At 40.4% G+C, this 16,001-nt stretch overlaps 1 protein-coding gene across 1 annotated transcript in view; it reads right to left on the reverse strand.

The window, feature by feature from the left end:
• The window catches only part of grin3bb (glutamate receptor, ionotropic, N-methyl-D-aspartate 3Bb), a gene marked incomplete at both ends in the record, with an annotated part of 146,068 nt that overhangs the window by 19,456 nt on the left and 110,611 nt on the right, over positions 1–16,001 (reverse strand). Inside the window, one exon of the mRNA XM_080527278.1 lies at positions 89–253. Coding sequence (XP_080383404.1) covers positions 89–253 — 165 coding nt within the window. The remainder of the gene's footprint in view (positions 1–88; positions 254–16,001) is intronic.

The raw sequence follows: 16,001 nt of genomic DNA on the forward strand, positions 1-16,001 counted from the left end.
ACACACAAACACACACACACACGCACACTCTCTCTCACATACTCACTCACTCACACACCTTGTGCGCACACCGCACTCACACTCTTACCTGGCTGGTGTGGAGCCAGTACTTGTACTTCTGCTTGCGTCGGATGTGCGGCAGCACCAGGCGGTAGAAGGCATGTTCCCCGGCCAGAGTAAGGAGCGCCCCGGCTACCCCCACACACAGCAGCACAAACAACCCTCCGAAGTGATGGATGCCCATCTGCAGAGTCTGGAGATGGGAGGGGGGAAATGAGGGAAGAGAAGGGAGAGAGAAGGGGGTAAGAAATAGGTGATAGTGGAGTATAGTATTAGTCCTCTTTTATTCTAGCTTGTTGTAGGGGTATGGTGATGCCTTCCAAGTCCAACTCAAGCAGGGTATGAAAAACATGATCATTTATATTGGCTCTCTATGAACACTGAGAGGCTAGTGTATTTTCAAGTATCCTTTACCGTTCTATATTTAAACCTCTAGAGGGCACTATCTACTCACTATCTGCTCACACTTACTGGATGTCCATAAATATAGCATCCCAATTATCCACCTTGTTCTCAGCAGCTGTGCTCTTGTGCAGTCCTCCACATGGAATAAAAAGCATATTATGTATCTACTCATCATACAGCTCGTACCCCATTGTTATTATTATGATTATGGTAATGATGATGATGATGATGATGACGATGATGATGATGATGATGATTATTATTATTATTATTATTATTATTATTATTATTATTATATAACAGTCTGATCTCCTCTATTCACAATTGTATCAATCTATCTGGTTGTATTCTATAAAATCCTACCTGGGGGGTATTCCATCAACGTCACTAAAGGAAAATCCAGGCTTAAGTCTTGCGAGACTTATCAAAACAAGGCTGGATCTTCCCTTAGCAATGTTGATGGAATACCCCCCAGAGCATGAGCAACCATAAACAAATCTGCATAAAGAATGGGTGCAACCTCCCTCCATTGGGCTCAGTGTACATCAAGTGCACCACAAACAAGCAAGAGAAACCATGACACTTCTTCCACCCTGACAAAGTACATCATACATACATCATGCACCTCACACACTCATTGTACATTGAGTTGTATTGTACTGTATTATATGGTCTGTCTTGTCTTCATTGCTCAGTCAGTGAATGTAGAGCTCCCAACCATGCTGTAAACCGTAGTTAGGCTAATAAAACGATATTATATAACCTGCTCAGTGGGATTATGAACTAGTCTACTTGTTTTAAAGTTGGTTCTACATTATACTCTGCTTTGTGTGTTCTACTAACTACATTATACTCTGGTTTGTGTTTCCCATTTATTTTCTTTGACGTCATATTCAACTCAACTCTAATGGTTCTATAAATGGTGTAATACATTCCATCATGTTTTTCTCTATTATGTTCTGCTAAGAGACTAAGGGCCGGTTTCAGAGACAAGGCTTAAGCCTAGTCCTGGACTAAATCACACTTTCAATGTAAAATCTCCATTGAAGATGTTTTTTAGTCTAGGATTAGGCTTAAGCCTTGTCTGTGAAACCGGCCCTATGAGAGAGAGCGAGTGTAAATGGAGAGAGTAAACTAAGAGAAACTAAGTGTCGTGCTGTAGAAGCAATTTAAGTGGATAGGATAGCAGTAGGTTATTGTGCACAGCATGGGAACCTGTCTCAGACTGACAGTGTACCCACCTATACAACAATATATACCTCCAATAAGAAATATAAGCTGTAGAAATATAACACTGTTTGACACATAGCAAAAACAATACTGAGGAAACCTGTCAAGAGAAACAAGTGAAAGCAGGCCTCCTGTCTCTTCAGTCTGATCTTATTAGGAGTGGTTTGAGGAATGGAGAGATGGAGGGAAGGGAGGAGGTAGCAAAGGAAGAGAGGAGTGAGATGGCTTGTTTCTGGAGTGCTGAGACAGTGAGTGGATGCCAACCCCCATCACTCCCTCCTTCCATCACTCCCTCCATCCCTCCTTCCATTTAATCTTGGGCTTCGACCAAGAGAGCATGCTGCCAAGCATTGCCCCACTCCTCTTTTTCTCTCCCTCACATTTGTGCTTCTCAATCACCTTTTCTCTTTTTTTTCTCTCTATTTCTCTCTCTATGATCCTGCTCAGTTTGAAGGGGGAATAACTCATTCTATCATCACATTGAGCTCCCATTTGATGTGTTAGCCTGTCAACTGGGTTTTTGTTTCTGGGCTAGTGTAACTCTGTCCCTCTAACCCTCAACACACACACACACACACACACACACACACACACACACACACACACACACACACACACACACACACACACACACACACACACACACCCCATCTCCAACTCTGTCTCTCACACAGACACAGACACACACAGACACACATACAAACGCCTCCTCTCTAAATCAAAACAACATTGACAAAAGGATTTAGAATGGAAATGAGGAATAATCTTTTTATTGCAGGCCATGGTAATTCCATCCCCCACCAAATTAGAGTAAAATAGAAATGCCAGTATGTTGTGTTTTATCATTGTGTACACGTACTGTGGAACATTTGTGTGTGGTTTAGGTGGCAGATTCCTGAGTTTTTAAGTAGCCATTTATGGTGATACACTTGAACACTTCACCCTGTCATATAAGATTGTCATATAAGATTGTCAAAGAAAACATACCCCTAAACCATTACACACACACAAAATGAACTAGAGAATCTTTTGAGGTAGAGGCACAGGGCGGATACACATGACAAGAATCTTCAAACCGAATGACATCACAGTTCAAAGCAATGGGGGCAAATCAATGAGGACAGGGGAACAGAAAAAACAAACCAAAAAAAGACACACACACACACACACACACATACACACTTCTTGCCTCTCTCCTCAGTCTCTTAATGTGAGGTGGTTGTGATCAGGATGATAACAGGAGCACCGTAACAGCTCTATGTTGTTTGAAGGTGGAGGTGATAACGTTGACAACTCGATGTTGTTTAATGATGGTGGAGACAACATTGACAAAGCCAGTATGCAGACATATGCAGGTTAACTGGCTAGAAGATGTGGGTCTCTGAATGACAGGCAGGCAGGCAGGCTTGGCATCAACACATCAAGGCTTCAAAACCCTCTGAATGTGGCACAGCATCAAGGCTGTGTGTGTGTGTGTGTGTGTGTGTCTGTGGTGTGTAGTGTGTGTGTGTGTGTCGGGGAGACAGATATGGTGATCAAGATACAGCCACCAATCTGCTTTTGGAACTGGACAGACTCAGATAAGAACCAGTTAACCATTTATGTCCCTCATACTGGAGAAATATGCCACTGGAGTGAGTGTGTGTGAGTGTTTAAGTGAGTCCATGCGTGTGTGTGTTCGCGCGTACATGTGTGTGCTCGCGCATGCATGTGTGTGCTTGCGCGTGGTCCGTATGTGTGTGAGAGTGTTTAAGTGAGTGTGTGTTAGAGTTGGGCTGTTTCCAATTTTTTATGCCATTAAACCGTCCCCAAATGTAACCACGGTTTACAGTTTTACTGTATTATTCAAAATCACATTGTAGAGATTTGACGGAGCTGCCTATTTCAAATTATGAATTTGTGACAGCGGCTGGTGAAAGCTGGACCAAAGCCCTGTCCTTTCCATGAACTTGCTCAATCACTTTCCACGAGCAGTGCTGAAAAACTTGCTTAAAATAAATAAATAAAAACAGAGCTGAGAATACTTTTGGTTCGTAATGAGACTATGTATGGGAAACACTGCCAACACTCATCCAAGTACAGCGCAGAGCGTGTTACAGCATACAAGTGTTGTGAAGCGTGTATCCTTCTTCTGAGGAGAACGGTCACATGACACGCGATTATGATCGCTTCTAAATAGTATTTTTTGACAGGTTATTTATTTGACAAATCTTTTTTTTTTACAAAACGTTCTGTCATCACTTTCAATAGTGTCTTCAACCACACAGACAGTGGTGCTGGACAAATACTCTTAAGGCATTTGTTGTATACAGTATGCGCACATTGCGCATCAGATTTATTTTTACGACGGTATTTGTATTGACACCGTCGCTATTTTCAAATACCGCGGTTTATGGTATTACTGTAATATCACCCAGCCCTATTTATTTGACAAATTACATTGTTTACAAAAGGTTCTGTCATCACTTTCATAGCATCTTCAACTAACTGTGCTGGACAAACACTCTTATAAGGCGTTTATTATATACAGCAATTTAGGATGGTTTCATGACGGTATTGACAAATACCTTTGTTGCTATTTTAAAAAAAATTGATACGGTATAACGGTATAACCAGCCAACCCTAGTATGTGTGTGTGTGTGTGTGTGTGTGTGTGTGTGTGTGTGTGTGTGTGTGTGTGTGTACATGTGTGGTTGTGTGTGATTTTCAATCAGGCTTGAAACGGCACTGAAACGGCCCTTATTAAGGTCCTTAATGACATTTGTGTAAACACAGACTCCGGAAAAGTCTCAGTTTTGGTCCTACTAGAGTCTAGACCTTAGCTAGACTAAAAACCTGGGTAGGACTTTCGGGCACTGCCCTAAACTGGTATAGATCCTACCTACAGGACAGAAGCTACTATGTCTCCATTGGCAACTTTGTGTTCGACAAAATTAAAATGACATGTAGGGTTCCCCAAGGATCAATCCTTGGCCCCCTCCTATTCAATCTCTACATCAGGGGTCGGCAATTAAGTTTGGCCTTGGGACCCAAATTAAATTAAACATTAATCTCTCATTTGAAGTTCATTCATTTATACCACTTTTTAATGTTTATTATTTAATTTAAGGCTGGCATGGGCTTAATGGGTACCGAATGCACCCTTTAAGCCCATGTGTGTTCCAAATAAGCCCACTTCATGATTTATTGATAAATAAATAAAATATATGTTAAATGTAACAATACAAACTTGATCTATTCAAATCTGTAATCTCTTACCTCTCAATAGCTATTTTCATTTTGCCTGTATTCTTATCCTGTGGCCTGTAAATTATCTATTTGCTGTGTTGTCAACACAGAAAAAGCTAAACTTACAACACGTCTTCATTGGAATGTAGCCAAAAAAGTATTTACATACAAAATAAAAACTATGGTGGAAATTACTCTTCAATACTTAATCTTTCAATATGTGTTGTCATTTTGTCTGTATCTGTATCCTATGGTGCAGTGGCGGCTGGTGCTAAACATTTTGGGTGGGGCACAGGTTATGGGGGCATGCTCCACGGGGAAGAATATAAACTTTAAAATCTGGATTTACAGTCGATTTTAGCATGAGAATAACAGTGTTTCCCCTAGGTTTGCTGCCTTGGGGGGGTGGCATGGACCGTGGCATGGACCCCCCCCCCCCAGGGGGTAAGACCCTGCGACATACCAGCGTCATGTCCAGGGGGTGTACTAACTTGTACATTAAGCCGCCTCACGCTACGGAAACAGGAGATAGGCTCCTTCCCTATGGGCCATTAGGCTCGAGAACCATCGGTTCTCAAGGCTACTTACTTATGTGGTCTTGACTACCTGTCCACTTTCTCACCTGGTTCTTGCTCTCTCTCTCTGGTGTGCCGACACCCTCCTGCTCTCTCTCCTTCTCTCCCTCTCTATCCTCCTCTCTCCCTTTTGCTGTCAACCAAAAGGCAAACATAACAACCAGAGTATTTATAATCTAATAAGAGGTATACATTGATCCATATAAATGTATAACATAATTATAATTGAATTTTGGATTGCTGTGGGCAATGCAGTCGGATAATGTCATTTTGACATTACTCTCTCACCTGGGGGAAAAAACATGTCCAACTATACTATACAAAACAGACATTTCAAATGCTTCAATCCACTGTCCATGTACTGTAAATATGCCATTATGGTATTACCAATGAAGCCCAATTCTAGCAGAATAAGAAAGATTGTATATCTAATTTAACTTAAGTAAAATAATAAAGTGCATCCAGTTAGCTCTTTAGCTGGCATGTGTGCAGCAGACTAGCTCATCTCATCACCTCTGAGCTAGCTAGCTAGCTTGATAGTTCTTTGACACTATTTACACAATGGAATTATAGTCATTGTCAAGTGTCAGTCAGACACTTTCTAGTCACAATAATAACGACCAATTTTAACCAACTTTCTCTGTTAGAACACTCAGCAACTTGCTTACTTTCTATCTAAAGACATCTCACCCGGCAAAAACTCTCTCGCGTCGCGCGCACAATGTTGTATTTCTGGTTTGGAGCCGGAAATTGCAAAACGTCACGTTTGACGTCAGACTTAACAACCGGATATTCAGGGATATTCAGGGCATTTTTTAATTTTTACTACCCCTAGTGGTAGTGGCCCTAGGCTGCAGCCTAGGTAAGCCTATAATCTGCGCATGCTCGGGGCGCAATTTTTGCGCCCCGGACGAGAAATAGGAGACAGCCAATTGGAGCGCTGCTACAGCTCACTTGTAAGCCAAAAGTATTTGGCCTGCCATAGACTTGCATTCGGCCGGCGCCCCGACTCCTCCCCCTATGTATTTTAACAGTGAATTTTACACACACACAGATAAAATGTTTATTCTATTGGAGGATTTTTAATGAATGCTGATAGGCGCCGACAGAATATCAGCCGCATTTTGTGAATAAACAATGTTTATTTTAAAAAAAACGTTTACAAATCGCAACTAGGAAGTGAAGGTTGGGGCGGCGCCCCAGCGCCCTCTATCCGCCAGCCGCCACTGCTATGGTGTGCTGCTGCCAATTGAAATTGCCCAATATGTCTGGTCCAGCCAGCTTGTTGAAAGTGCACGTTTTTATAACGATTTCTGAAGACCGACTGACTGAAAGGAAAAAAAATTCCAGGTTCGATACGAATTAAGAATCAAAATCCCATAACTAACATAGCATAACATAGTCTAACCTAACTTTTAAGGAACTGCTTACTCATAACTAGGCCTGCTTAACTTCATAATAGGCTACCCACTGCTTCGTGTTATCTTTTTCTTAGTCTATCAGTCACTACCCTACCTGAAGACACTCTGAAATCCCCCTCTCTACTGCTGGACTCAGGTAGACATGTCCCTGATGTGCTTCCATATTCAGCTTCTCCTTCACTCTCTGCCTCAACCACTTCGTGTCTACTCCGTATCTTTTTTCCAGAGATGAGAGATTGCGTTTGGTTCCCTCCCTGTACACACGGCAGGCTTCAATCATGCGTGGACATGAACTATAGTTTTGCCGTGTTTTAGTAATCTCAAAAGTATGATCTGATAAGTAAAGATTTAGAAATTAGGTTATTGTTAATGTTACGATAGGATATAGGCCTGTCCAGACTTAATGTACCTATACACTATCACTTATATTTAAATATTGGTATCAACGAATATGGTAACAAATTAATTATGGAACTGAATTTATCAGGTGAGGTCAAAATTAGAAGGAAAAAGGGCTCCAAGGTCACAAGGGAGAATATCCCTATTGAATCACAGTCAACTGGGCTTAATTGGAACAGGTGGGCTTAAAGGGAACATCAGTGATGTAATGGATAAAAGACGGAATATTTTATTCTACATACAGACATTAAAAAAACAATGATATGAGATAAATCTATATATGATGCACTAACATAACATAAAAAGTTTATATTGATCATGCAGAGTAATTAACTATACTCATATACATCCACCCCAAACAGTGATGTTTTTGCTTGTGTCCCATTTAAGCCCACCTGATTAAATTTAAAAAACAATTAAGATAAACATACACATTTATTGACCATTGAACTGTATAATAATATAAACTGCATACAAAAAGATAAACTATGCATGCGTATCATGCTTAATGTCATTGCAATGAAACATTTTATTTATGTAAACCAGCTCCTTCCCTTCTTGTGATTCTTTTTTTAAAAGTTTTTTTTTTTTTTTCCTTTCCTAACACCAGGGGAGCCACCCCTCCTAAATTTCGTTGTTTGGTACCTGTACTGTAGCAATGACAATAAAGACCATTCATTCATTCATTCATTCATACTATGCAGCTACTGTATGGTAGCACAATGTGGTCGGCTAGCTAGCATGCTAAAACTCTGATTTCAAAAGAAACAATATTAATACTTCAAGTAATATTCTAAAATGTGTCTTATTCAAAATATTAATCTCTTAATTTTTTATTACAAATGAGTACGTAAAAAAAGGAGTAGAAATATGTTTAAAAAGTGTTCTTCTGAGGGTACCCACAGTTTTTTTTAAACTTCTTCTCAGATCAGCTGGTGCATGTCACACATAACTCACCCTAACTCAAGATCAGAAAATCTGATTGGCTTACAAAAAAAAGAAGAAACATTACACAGCACAAAATGATCATGCAGTTTAAAAATGTTTTAACTCAGAAGTTACAAGTGGGCTTATATGGTACGTGGGCTTAATAGGGACGTTTACCCTATCTTCTTATATTTGCTTTTATTTATTTATTTATTTATTGTAATTTTCTTAAGAAAACTATACTTGCTGTATTTTTTAATAATGTATGTAAAGCACTTTGAATTGCCCCTGTTGTATGAAATGTGCTATACAAATAAACTTGCCGTGCCTTGCCTTACTGATTTACACCCCTAATCTGATCAATAACCTCCTCTACATCCCTAATCTGACCAATACCCTCCTCTACATCCTAATCTGACCAATACCCTCCTCTACATCCTAATCTGATCAATACCCTCCTCTACATCCCTAATCTGATCAATACCCTCCTCTACATCCCTAAACTGATCAATACCCTCCTCTACATCCCTAATCTGATCAATACCCTCCTCTACATCCCTAAACTGATCAATACCCTCCTCTACATCCCTAATCTGATCAATACCCTCCTCTACAGCCCTAATCTGATCAATACCCTCCTCTACAGCCCTAATCTGATCAATACCCTCCTCTACAGCCCCGGTCTATCCTTCTCTAATCAATAACCTCCTCTCTAGCCCTGTGGAAAAGATAGCATCCACTATTGACTGCAGTGACGCTGGTAACATGCAAGTGTGTTCATTTGCTAGCAGGGCTAGAGAGAGAGAGAATGTATGGGTCTATAGGGAATGCACGATAGAGGCCATCATTCAATACACGGTAATAACTCTATGAGTCTGTTTATCAAGGAACACGGAGGATCTTCTAAGTGTTTATTCTGGGCTGCAAAAGACAAGTCACTGGAAAAAAACGCGACCTTACTGTTCAGGGAGAGACAAGAAAGGTTGTTCTCAAATCTGTAGAGAGGTCTGCAAACCCTGACCGTACTGTTCAGGAGGAGACAGGGAAGGTTGTTCCCAAAGCTGTACGTCTGGCTAACCGTGCTTGATGTACAGTAATGAACTTTAACAGACCATCTTAACACCAACGCTTCTACATCTTAGGGGCTCCAAAGTTTGGTATTTGCCCGTTCATTGCACCATTTTGGCACCAAAGGTTCCATCACTCAGAGTTTGTAATGGTTCTACTTTGTCAAATACGCTATGAAAGTCCATGTCATATTATAACGACGTTTGGGCGAAACAGTCCACATGCAGTCCCCTGCGTAAATAATGGGACAGTGAAGCATTTGTTAGGGGGGGGGGGGGCTTATGTATAAAAAGTGTTGTCAACATGAACACAAATACCCTCAAATAAAAGCTGAGAGCCTCTACTTTAACTCTAACTGTAGTTGTTTGATTTCAAATCCAAACTTTTGGAGTGTAGAGCCAAAATGGAGGATGACTACAAACTTTGTTTCTCTGACTAACACGGCTCTGTTTGACCCTGACGTTACAGCAACGTTGGTTGTGAGACGTGTCAGGAACTCCTGGAGAGAGAGAGAGATGACCCTGACGTTGTTAGGATGTGGTCGAAGAGACATAACGACTGCGCGCTCAGTGTAGGGGTCGGAAAGGTCGACGTCTCCTCTTCCTGTTGAGAGATCATTCGAGACTTTGTGCCTCACAGATCGGATCGTACAGCAGGGGGGGGGGGGGCATTTATAAAACTGTGGGTCTGGTGTAAAAAGGTTGCATACGTACAAAAGCCAGAACGTTTACTCACACAAATATTCTGATTCAAAACACTGTGGTCACGCACGTCCCCACACCTTGTTCCCTTTATGAATCACAATCAACACTACATTTTGCACACGTGAGCAAGAATCTTGTCCCACCCTTTTAACGCCCATAGTTGCCTATAAATGGTCAGTGAAACGTCCCTAATTAATATGAATCCATAGTGACTGCATGACAACAATGAAGGCAAATCCCGACAGAAAGGCAAAAAAAAAAAAATTCACCCAGTGAAACACATGTGATAACAATATCTGAAACTGCACTCGTATCTGCCTGACTGAGGCACTGAAAACGGCATCAGTTTAAACTTAATTTGTCCTACTGTTCACCTTATTATTTATAAGAATACATTTCATAACATGCAAGTATTGTTTAATAGTTACAGTTCCAATTAAATATGATTCCCCATTAAACTGTACAAGATTTGAGGGGTTATTTTTGCAAAAGCAGATCATTTGTATTTATTATCCTAAATCATGTTTTTTTTTTTTTGTACTCCAGGGAACTCTTCATTAGATTAGATTAGATTCAACTTCATTGTCATTGCAGAGTACCTGACAACGAAATGCAGTTTAGCATCTAACCAGAAGTGCAAATAGTGATTTAAGAACATGATATATAAAAACATGACAAGGATAGTGATAGGTACAGTATGGCATGTACGGTAGTTTAGAGATACAGTTATCAGCTTATGTACAGTATGTAATGTACAGATGTATAAAACAAGTTATATTAAAGAGGTTTGTGCAATGTGCAATAATATGGTATGTGCAAAGTAGTATTGTAAATCTAAATTGGATTGTTCTCAGTGTCTGGGGGTGGAGATACCACATGATACCACATCATTGTATCCCAGAATGAGGGGGGGGGATACTGAGTCATTGTCAATGTACCCCATGTGTGTGTGTGTGGGGGGGGGGTGATTGTTCAGCAGAGTGACAGCTCTGTGAAAGAAGATGTTCTGTAGCTGTGACACCTGGGGGGTCGCTCTCTCTGTAAGTGATCCTGTGGCACCCTCCTCCGGCGATCCTGTGTATTGTTCTGTTTTTTCCTCCTCATTACTGTGATTAAGTGCACCTGTTCCTCGTTACCCCCTGGTCTATGTTCTCAATTCTCCATTGTCTTTGTCAGATCTCTCTGGCTTCGTTCACACGGCAGGTCTTGATGCTCACTTTATTTTTTTTACACAGATCCGATTTTTTTCAGTTCACATTACTTTTAAAATGTGACCTATATTTGACCTACATTGACTCCCGTGTGAACATTCCACGGCCCTGAACAGACCCGCATGTGCAGGACAATAACAATGATGTCAGGATGTCACGCGCAGAGCACTGTTTACGGAAGTAACCATGGATAACATGATAACGTTACAACCGGTTTCATTTTCAAGTTTTTGCGCAGCGGAAGCCGGCAAAGATATGAGCAAGTGGTCAAAAGAAGAAGGATGAGGAAAAAGAGGCCCAAATGCTTAGCTATGGCTTTTTGTAGAGCACTCGCTACTATACTTGCGTCTAGAGTGCAGGGTTGCCAGATGGGGCGGGTTACCGCCGAATGGGCTACTGGATTTAGCGGTTGGTTAGGCTGTAAATTGCCAATCCCATCTGGCAACCCTGCTAGAGTGACATAAAAGTCGCATTAAACGCTAGATATATCAGAAAATATCAAATATGTATCCGATATAATACCACCTCTGAACGCGACCCAGGTCGGATTTAAAAAAGTCAGATTTCAGGTGACTTGCGCTGTTCACACGGTCATGCATAAATCACACCTGAGTCACATGTTGGCAAAAATAAATCAGATTTGGGTCACATTTCACTGCCGTGTGAACGAAGCCTCTGTGTCCTGTGAACCAATTGGGCCTGTCTACTGTAGCCTTATCGAACCTTGTTGGTTGTTAAGCATTGTGACATGTATTTTCTGAGTATTTTTTTTTTGCGCACTATTATTTGCATAGCTTTTGGAGACTGTGTTTTCACCCCTTTTATTTTCCAAGTTATAGTACGGTCGTACTCTGTACCCCTGAGTTTTGCTCTAGGTAAAGAGATACTTTATTTTTATTCTACAAACCTACCTACCCCCTCCTTTGTTCTGTACTGCACCTGGGTCCACACCATAGTAGCTCGTAACAGTAGGTGGTACGGGACCTGAGGATCCTGTACTTCCTGAGTCTTTTTGATAGTAGGGGATCAAACAGACTGTGGCTGGTGTCGTGTATTTCATGCTCTGTAACCATAGCAATGGCCCTCTAATACACACAATGGCCTTTTGACCAGCATGTGCAGAGGCTGTAATATCATCATGGGTAGATATAATTGCATTAGGGCCCGAGCCAGCAAGACGCCCATAGCATAAATTGCATTAGAATTGTATTAGACCATAGGGTGAATTGCATTAAACCAAGTGTATGGCAGATAATGCACAGCATGAACCCAAAAGAATCCTTAGGATGGCCCCTGATAATAAGATAATAAGATAATAACATCCTATTTACAGGACAGAAAACTACTATGACTTCACTGGCAAACTTTGTATCTGACCAAATTAAAATGACGTGGACTGATCATTACCAGATGTTAACAAGACCATATCTCTGTTTTGATTGGCTCAGCGACAGTGACAGGGGGGGGTATAAAATCCTGTACACACATTGGCTCTTTCTCTTTTTCTTCATATCCTGTGCCCGATTCGGATGACCAGCTCCATTGAGGGGCCATGCTGTGTAACCTGCTTTTTTGAATAAACAGTCTTAAATTTGCTCAAGAACTCTTCTTCATTTTTAGCAGTAACAGATACCAAAATATACGAAATAAATGGCGAGCCTAGTCCACGAGTAAATATATATAGCTTATAGTGATTATAGTGACCGTCAATTTTTACATCTCTTCATTCAGCGCCTGGAGGTAAGTACCATTCTCTCTCTCTCTTTCTCTCTCTCTCTCTCTCTCTCTGTGCCTGACCCAGTCCCACAGTCCCAGCAGCTGCTCCCCCTCCCCCTCTCTCTGCTCTCTCTGTCTCTCTCTCTCTGCCAGACCAGTGTCCAGCTTTGATGTACTTTTGTAATAAATGGTCTTAAGCTATAAACAAAAGAATCTTGATTTGTGTTGAGTATCTGTTAGAAATATAAGATAATTACAATTGGATTGAATTAAAGAGCCGGATTTAGAAATCTGTATTTGTACATAATATGTGTAAATTGCACTGTATTGGGAAAATATCGTGTGTGTGCCTGTGGTACTAAAGGGAGACGAACTTTAGTAGTGTCTATATGAAAAGTGTAGACTTGTCGACAGAAAATTAACGGAAGACGTTTTGTTAATGGGTCGGCAATATTGGTTATTGTGAAGATTAGCGAGAGTCTGATAATTGTGTTATTGTATGTATAAGGAATGAGAATTCCTGTTTGAGAAGACAAGAGGACCATTGTCCTTGTGAACGGAGCTAATTGCTTTAGTGCCGTCTTACGGACGAGCCTTACGCCCGCAGGCTCAGGTCCCTCTCGAGAGAGAGGCCGTGGAAAAAAGGCATTAGAGAATATTAGAATGAAACATTTGGTAAATAATACGTTTAACTGCATTGAAAGATAATCTTGATATTGCGGTGTCGTGAAAAGTAATTGTTTATGAAAACAAGTTGTGTTAAAGAGATTGTTTTAAGCAGGCCCCAACACAGCCGTGGGTTTTCAAGAACAATAGAGCCCCCCCCTTCCTGCTCTGCAAAAGCGGACACACACAGAGCTGAAAATCCTTTCTACTACAAGGGAAGCTGAATTTGATTGTTGCATAAAAGATAAAGTTAAATCCATTCATATAAAGATTGTAGTAATTTAGAGATAGAAAGATAGTGAATTGATCATCGGGATATTTAAAGTAGTTTAAAGATATTTGATAGAATTCATTCACGAGCCCTAGGAAAAGAGGCGAGTTCACGCGCAGTTTACACACGGGGACTCGCGCATGGGCAGCGCAGGCACATTTCACACACACAGAGAGCACGCGAAGCGAATAGGCCAGTCGTTACCCTCAATAAACCGGCTCTGTGCCTGCTTGCAGAATGTTGGTGAAAGAATCTAAAAGGTTGATGCATAGATTGATGTTGTGAATGACTGTTCAGTCATACTTAATTAATACTTTAATTAATTTAATTAATTACTTATTAGTTGAATTAATTATTCAGATCATTCATTTTCTGTTTCACAAAACAATTGATTGATTCCACAAGTTTTAAATCAATGTATATGATTATATAATGAATAATTCTAACTAATCGTTCATTCCTTTCGCTTGACAGTTGAGTTGTTTATGGATTGTAGAAAATAATAGGTTGTGACTTGAAGATCACGGCAGGGTGGTCTGAAGCAATCGATACCCAAGTCGGTTGCTTGCCGCCATCTAGTGGATGGAACACGATAAGACATTTTCGGTTGCTTGCCGCCATCTAGTGGACAGATTGTAATAGTCCAATGATAACGTTTTCTTTCACAGGTTTACATCAATGAAGTGTCAATGACTAAGTCTAATTAATTATGCATTCCTTTCAAATAACAAGTCGATTTCTTTACAGATTGTAATTAATAATTAATCATTTTATTCCTTCCAAATAACAAGTCGATTTCTTTACAGATTGTAATTAATAATTAATCATTTTATTCCTTCCAAATAACAAATCGATTTCTTTACAGGTTGTAATTAATATTCGTGTTTTACATCTTTTTATTTCAAGTTAAGTTCTTTTTCACAGTTTTTGATTAAAGAATAGCAGAACAGTTTCTATCTGAGGATTGATCAATCAAGGGTTTGTGGATCCGAAAGACTTAGAGCGTGACCTGCCTTTGTAATTTGATAAATTGTGTTGAACAGCCTTTGTAGTTTAATAATTAAGTTGACCTGAACTATAATTAGTATTGATTGAGCAATTAAGTGACACACATTCATACACAATAAGGGAAAAACATTTAGATTAAAACACACACACATAGATTACATTTAAGTCAATAATACACAATACCACTGAAACAATCCGTTGTTCTGAATTGTAATGTTCTGTGTAGACAGTTGACACAGTTAAAAGTTGGACTAGCATCTGTTTAGCAGATACGGCAACAGAAGGTGGGTTGTAAGAAAAGTACACCTTATAGCATACTTTCAGCATATTGAGCAGTATAAATATTTCAGACATGGGAGCCAAACCCAGTAAAATTGTGAGGGCTGTTAATACAGATAAGGGAATATTAGCAAATTCATCCCCTGTGGCTATAGTGGAAAAAATGAATCCTCTTGTTAAGGAGATTAGCAAAATGTCAACGAAATGGAATATTCGTTGGGCAGACATTGAACAACCATGGCCAGAAGAGGGCACCTTTGACTTACAATTAATTGCAACATTGGAGATACTTATCAATGCACATAAGGCGCATCAAAAAGGAAAGATTAGATCAGAGAAACGCAGGTTAGAGTTAGCTATTTTAGACCTCTTCAAGGTAGAGGGGCAGAAAGTAGCATTAGCTTGGAATGAGAAAACAGCTCACATGGATCCAGAAAAAAGAGATGAATTGGCCAAAGCAATGGAAGAGAAAGTGAACATTCCATTCTCACACACAGCTCCAATCTCCAGTCCTCCTCCCTATGCCAAGATACTGGAGGACAATTCTCAGCGGATCTACCCTCAGGTCCCCGTCCTAAGTACGAACGGAGCCTTCACTATCAAAGATGAGGGTGATAATGTACTAGAGAGGGGAAGAGCGAAAGTGACCGTGGATTTCGAACCAGAGAACAAGACAGATGACAGTGAAGATGGCAGTGGAGGTGATGGCGAATGTTCAGGTGCTGACAGCAATGCACAGGGAGGTTACAGTGCTCAGATCAGAAAACTAATAGCCAGGGCCGAAAAGCAGGGAGGGACAAGACGCTATAAAAAGGGAAAAGAAGAAAGTGGTT

The sequence above is a fragment of the Nansenia antarctica genome, assembly GCF_963989245.1.
Source record: "Nansenia antarctica genome assembly, chromosome: 1".
NCBI classification, from domain to species: domain Eukaryota; kingdom Metazoa; phylum Chordata; class Actinopteri; order Argentiniformes; family Microstomatidae; genus Nansenia; species Nansenia antarctica.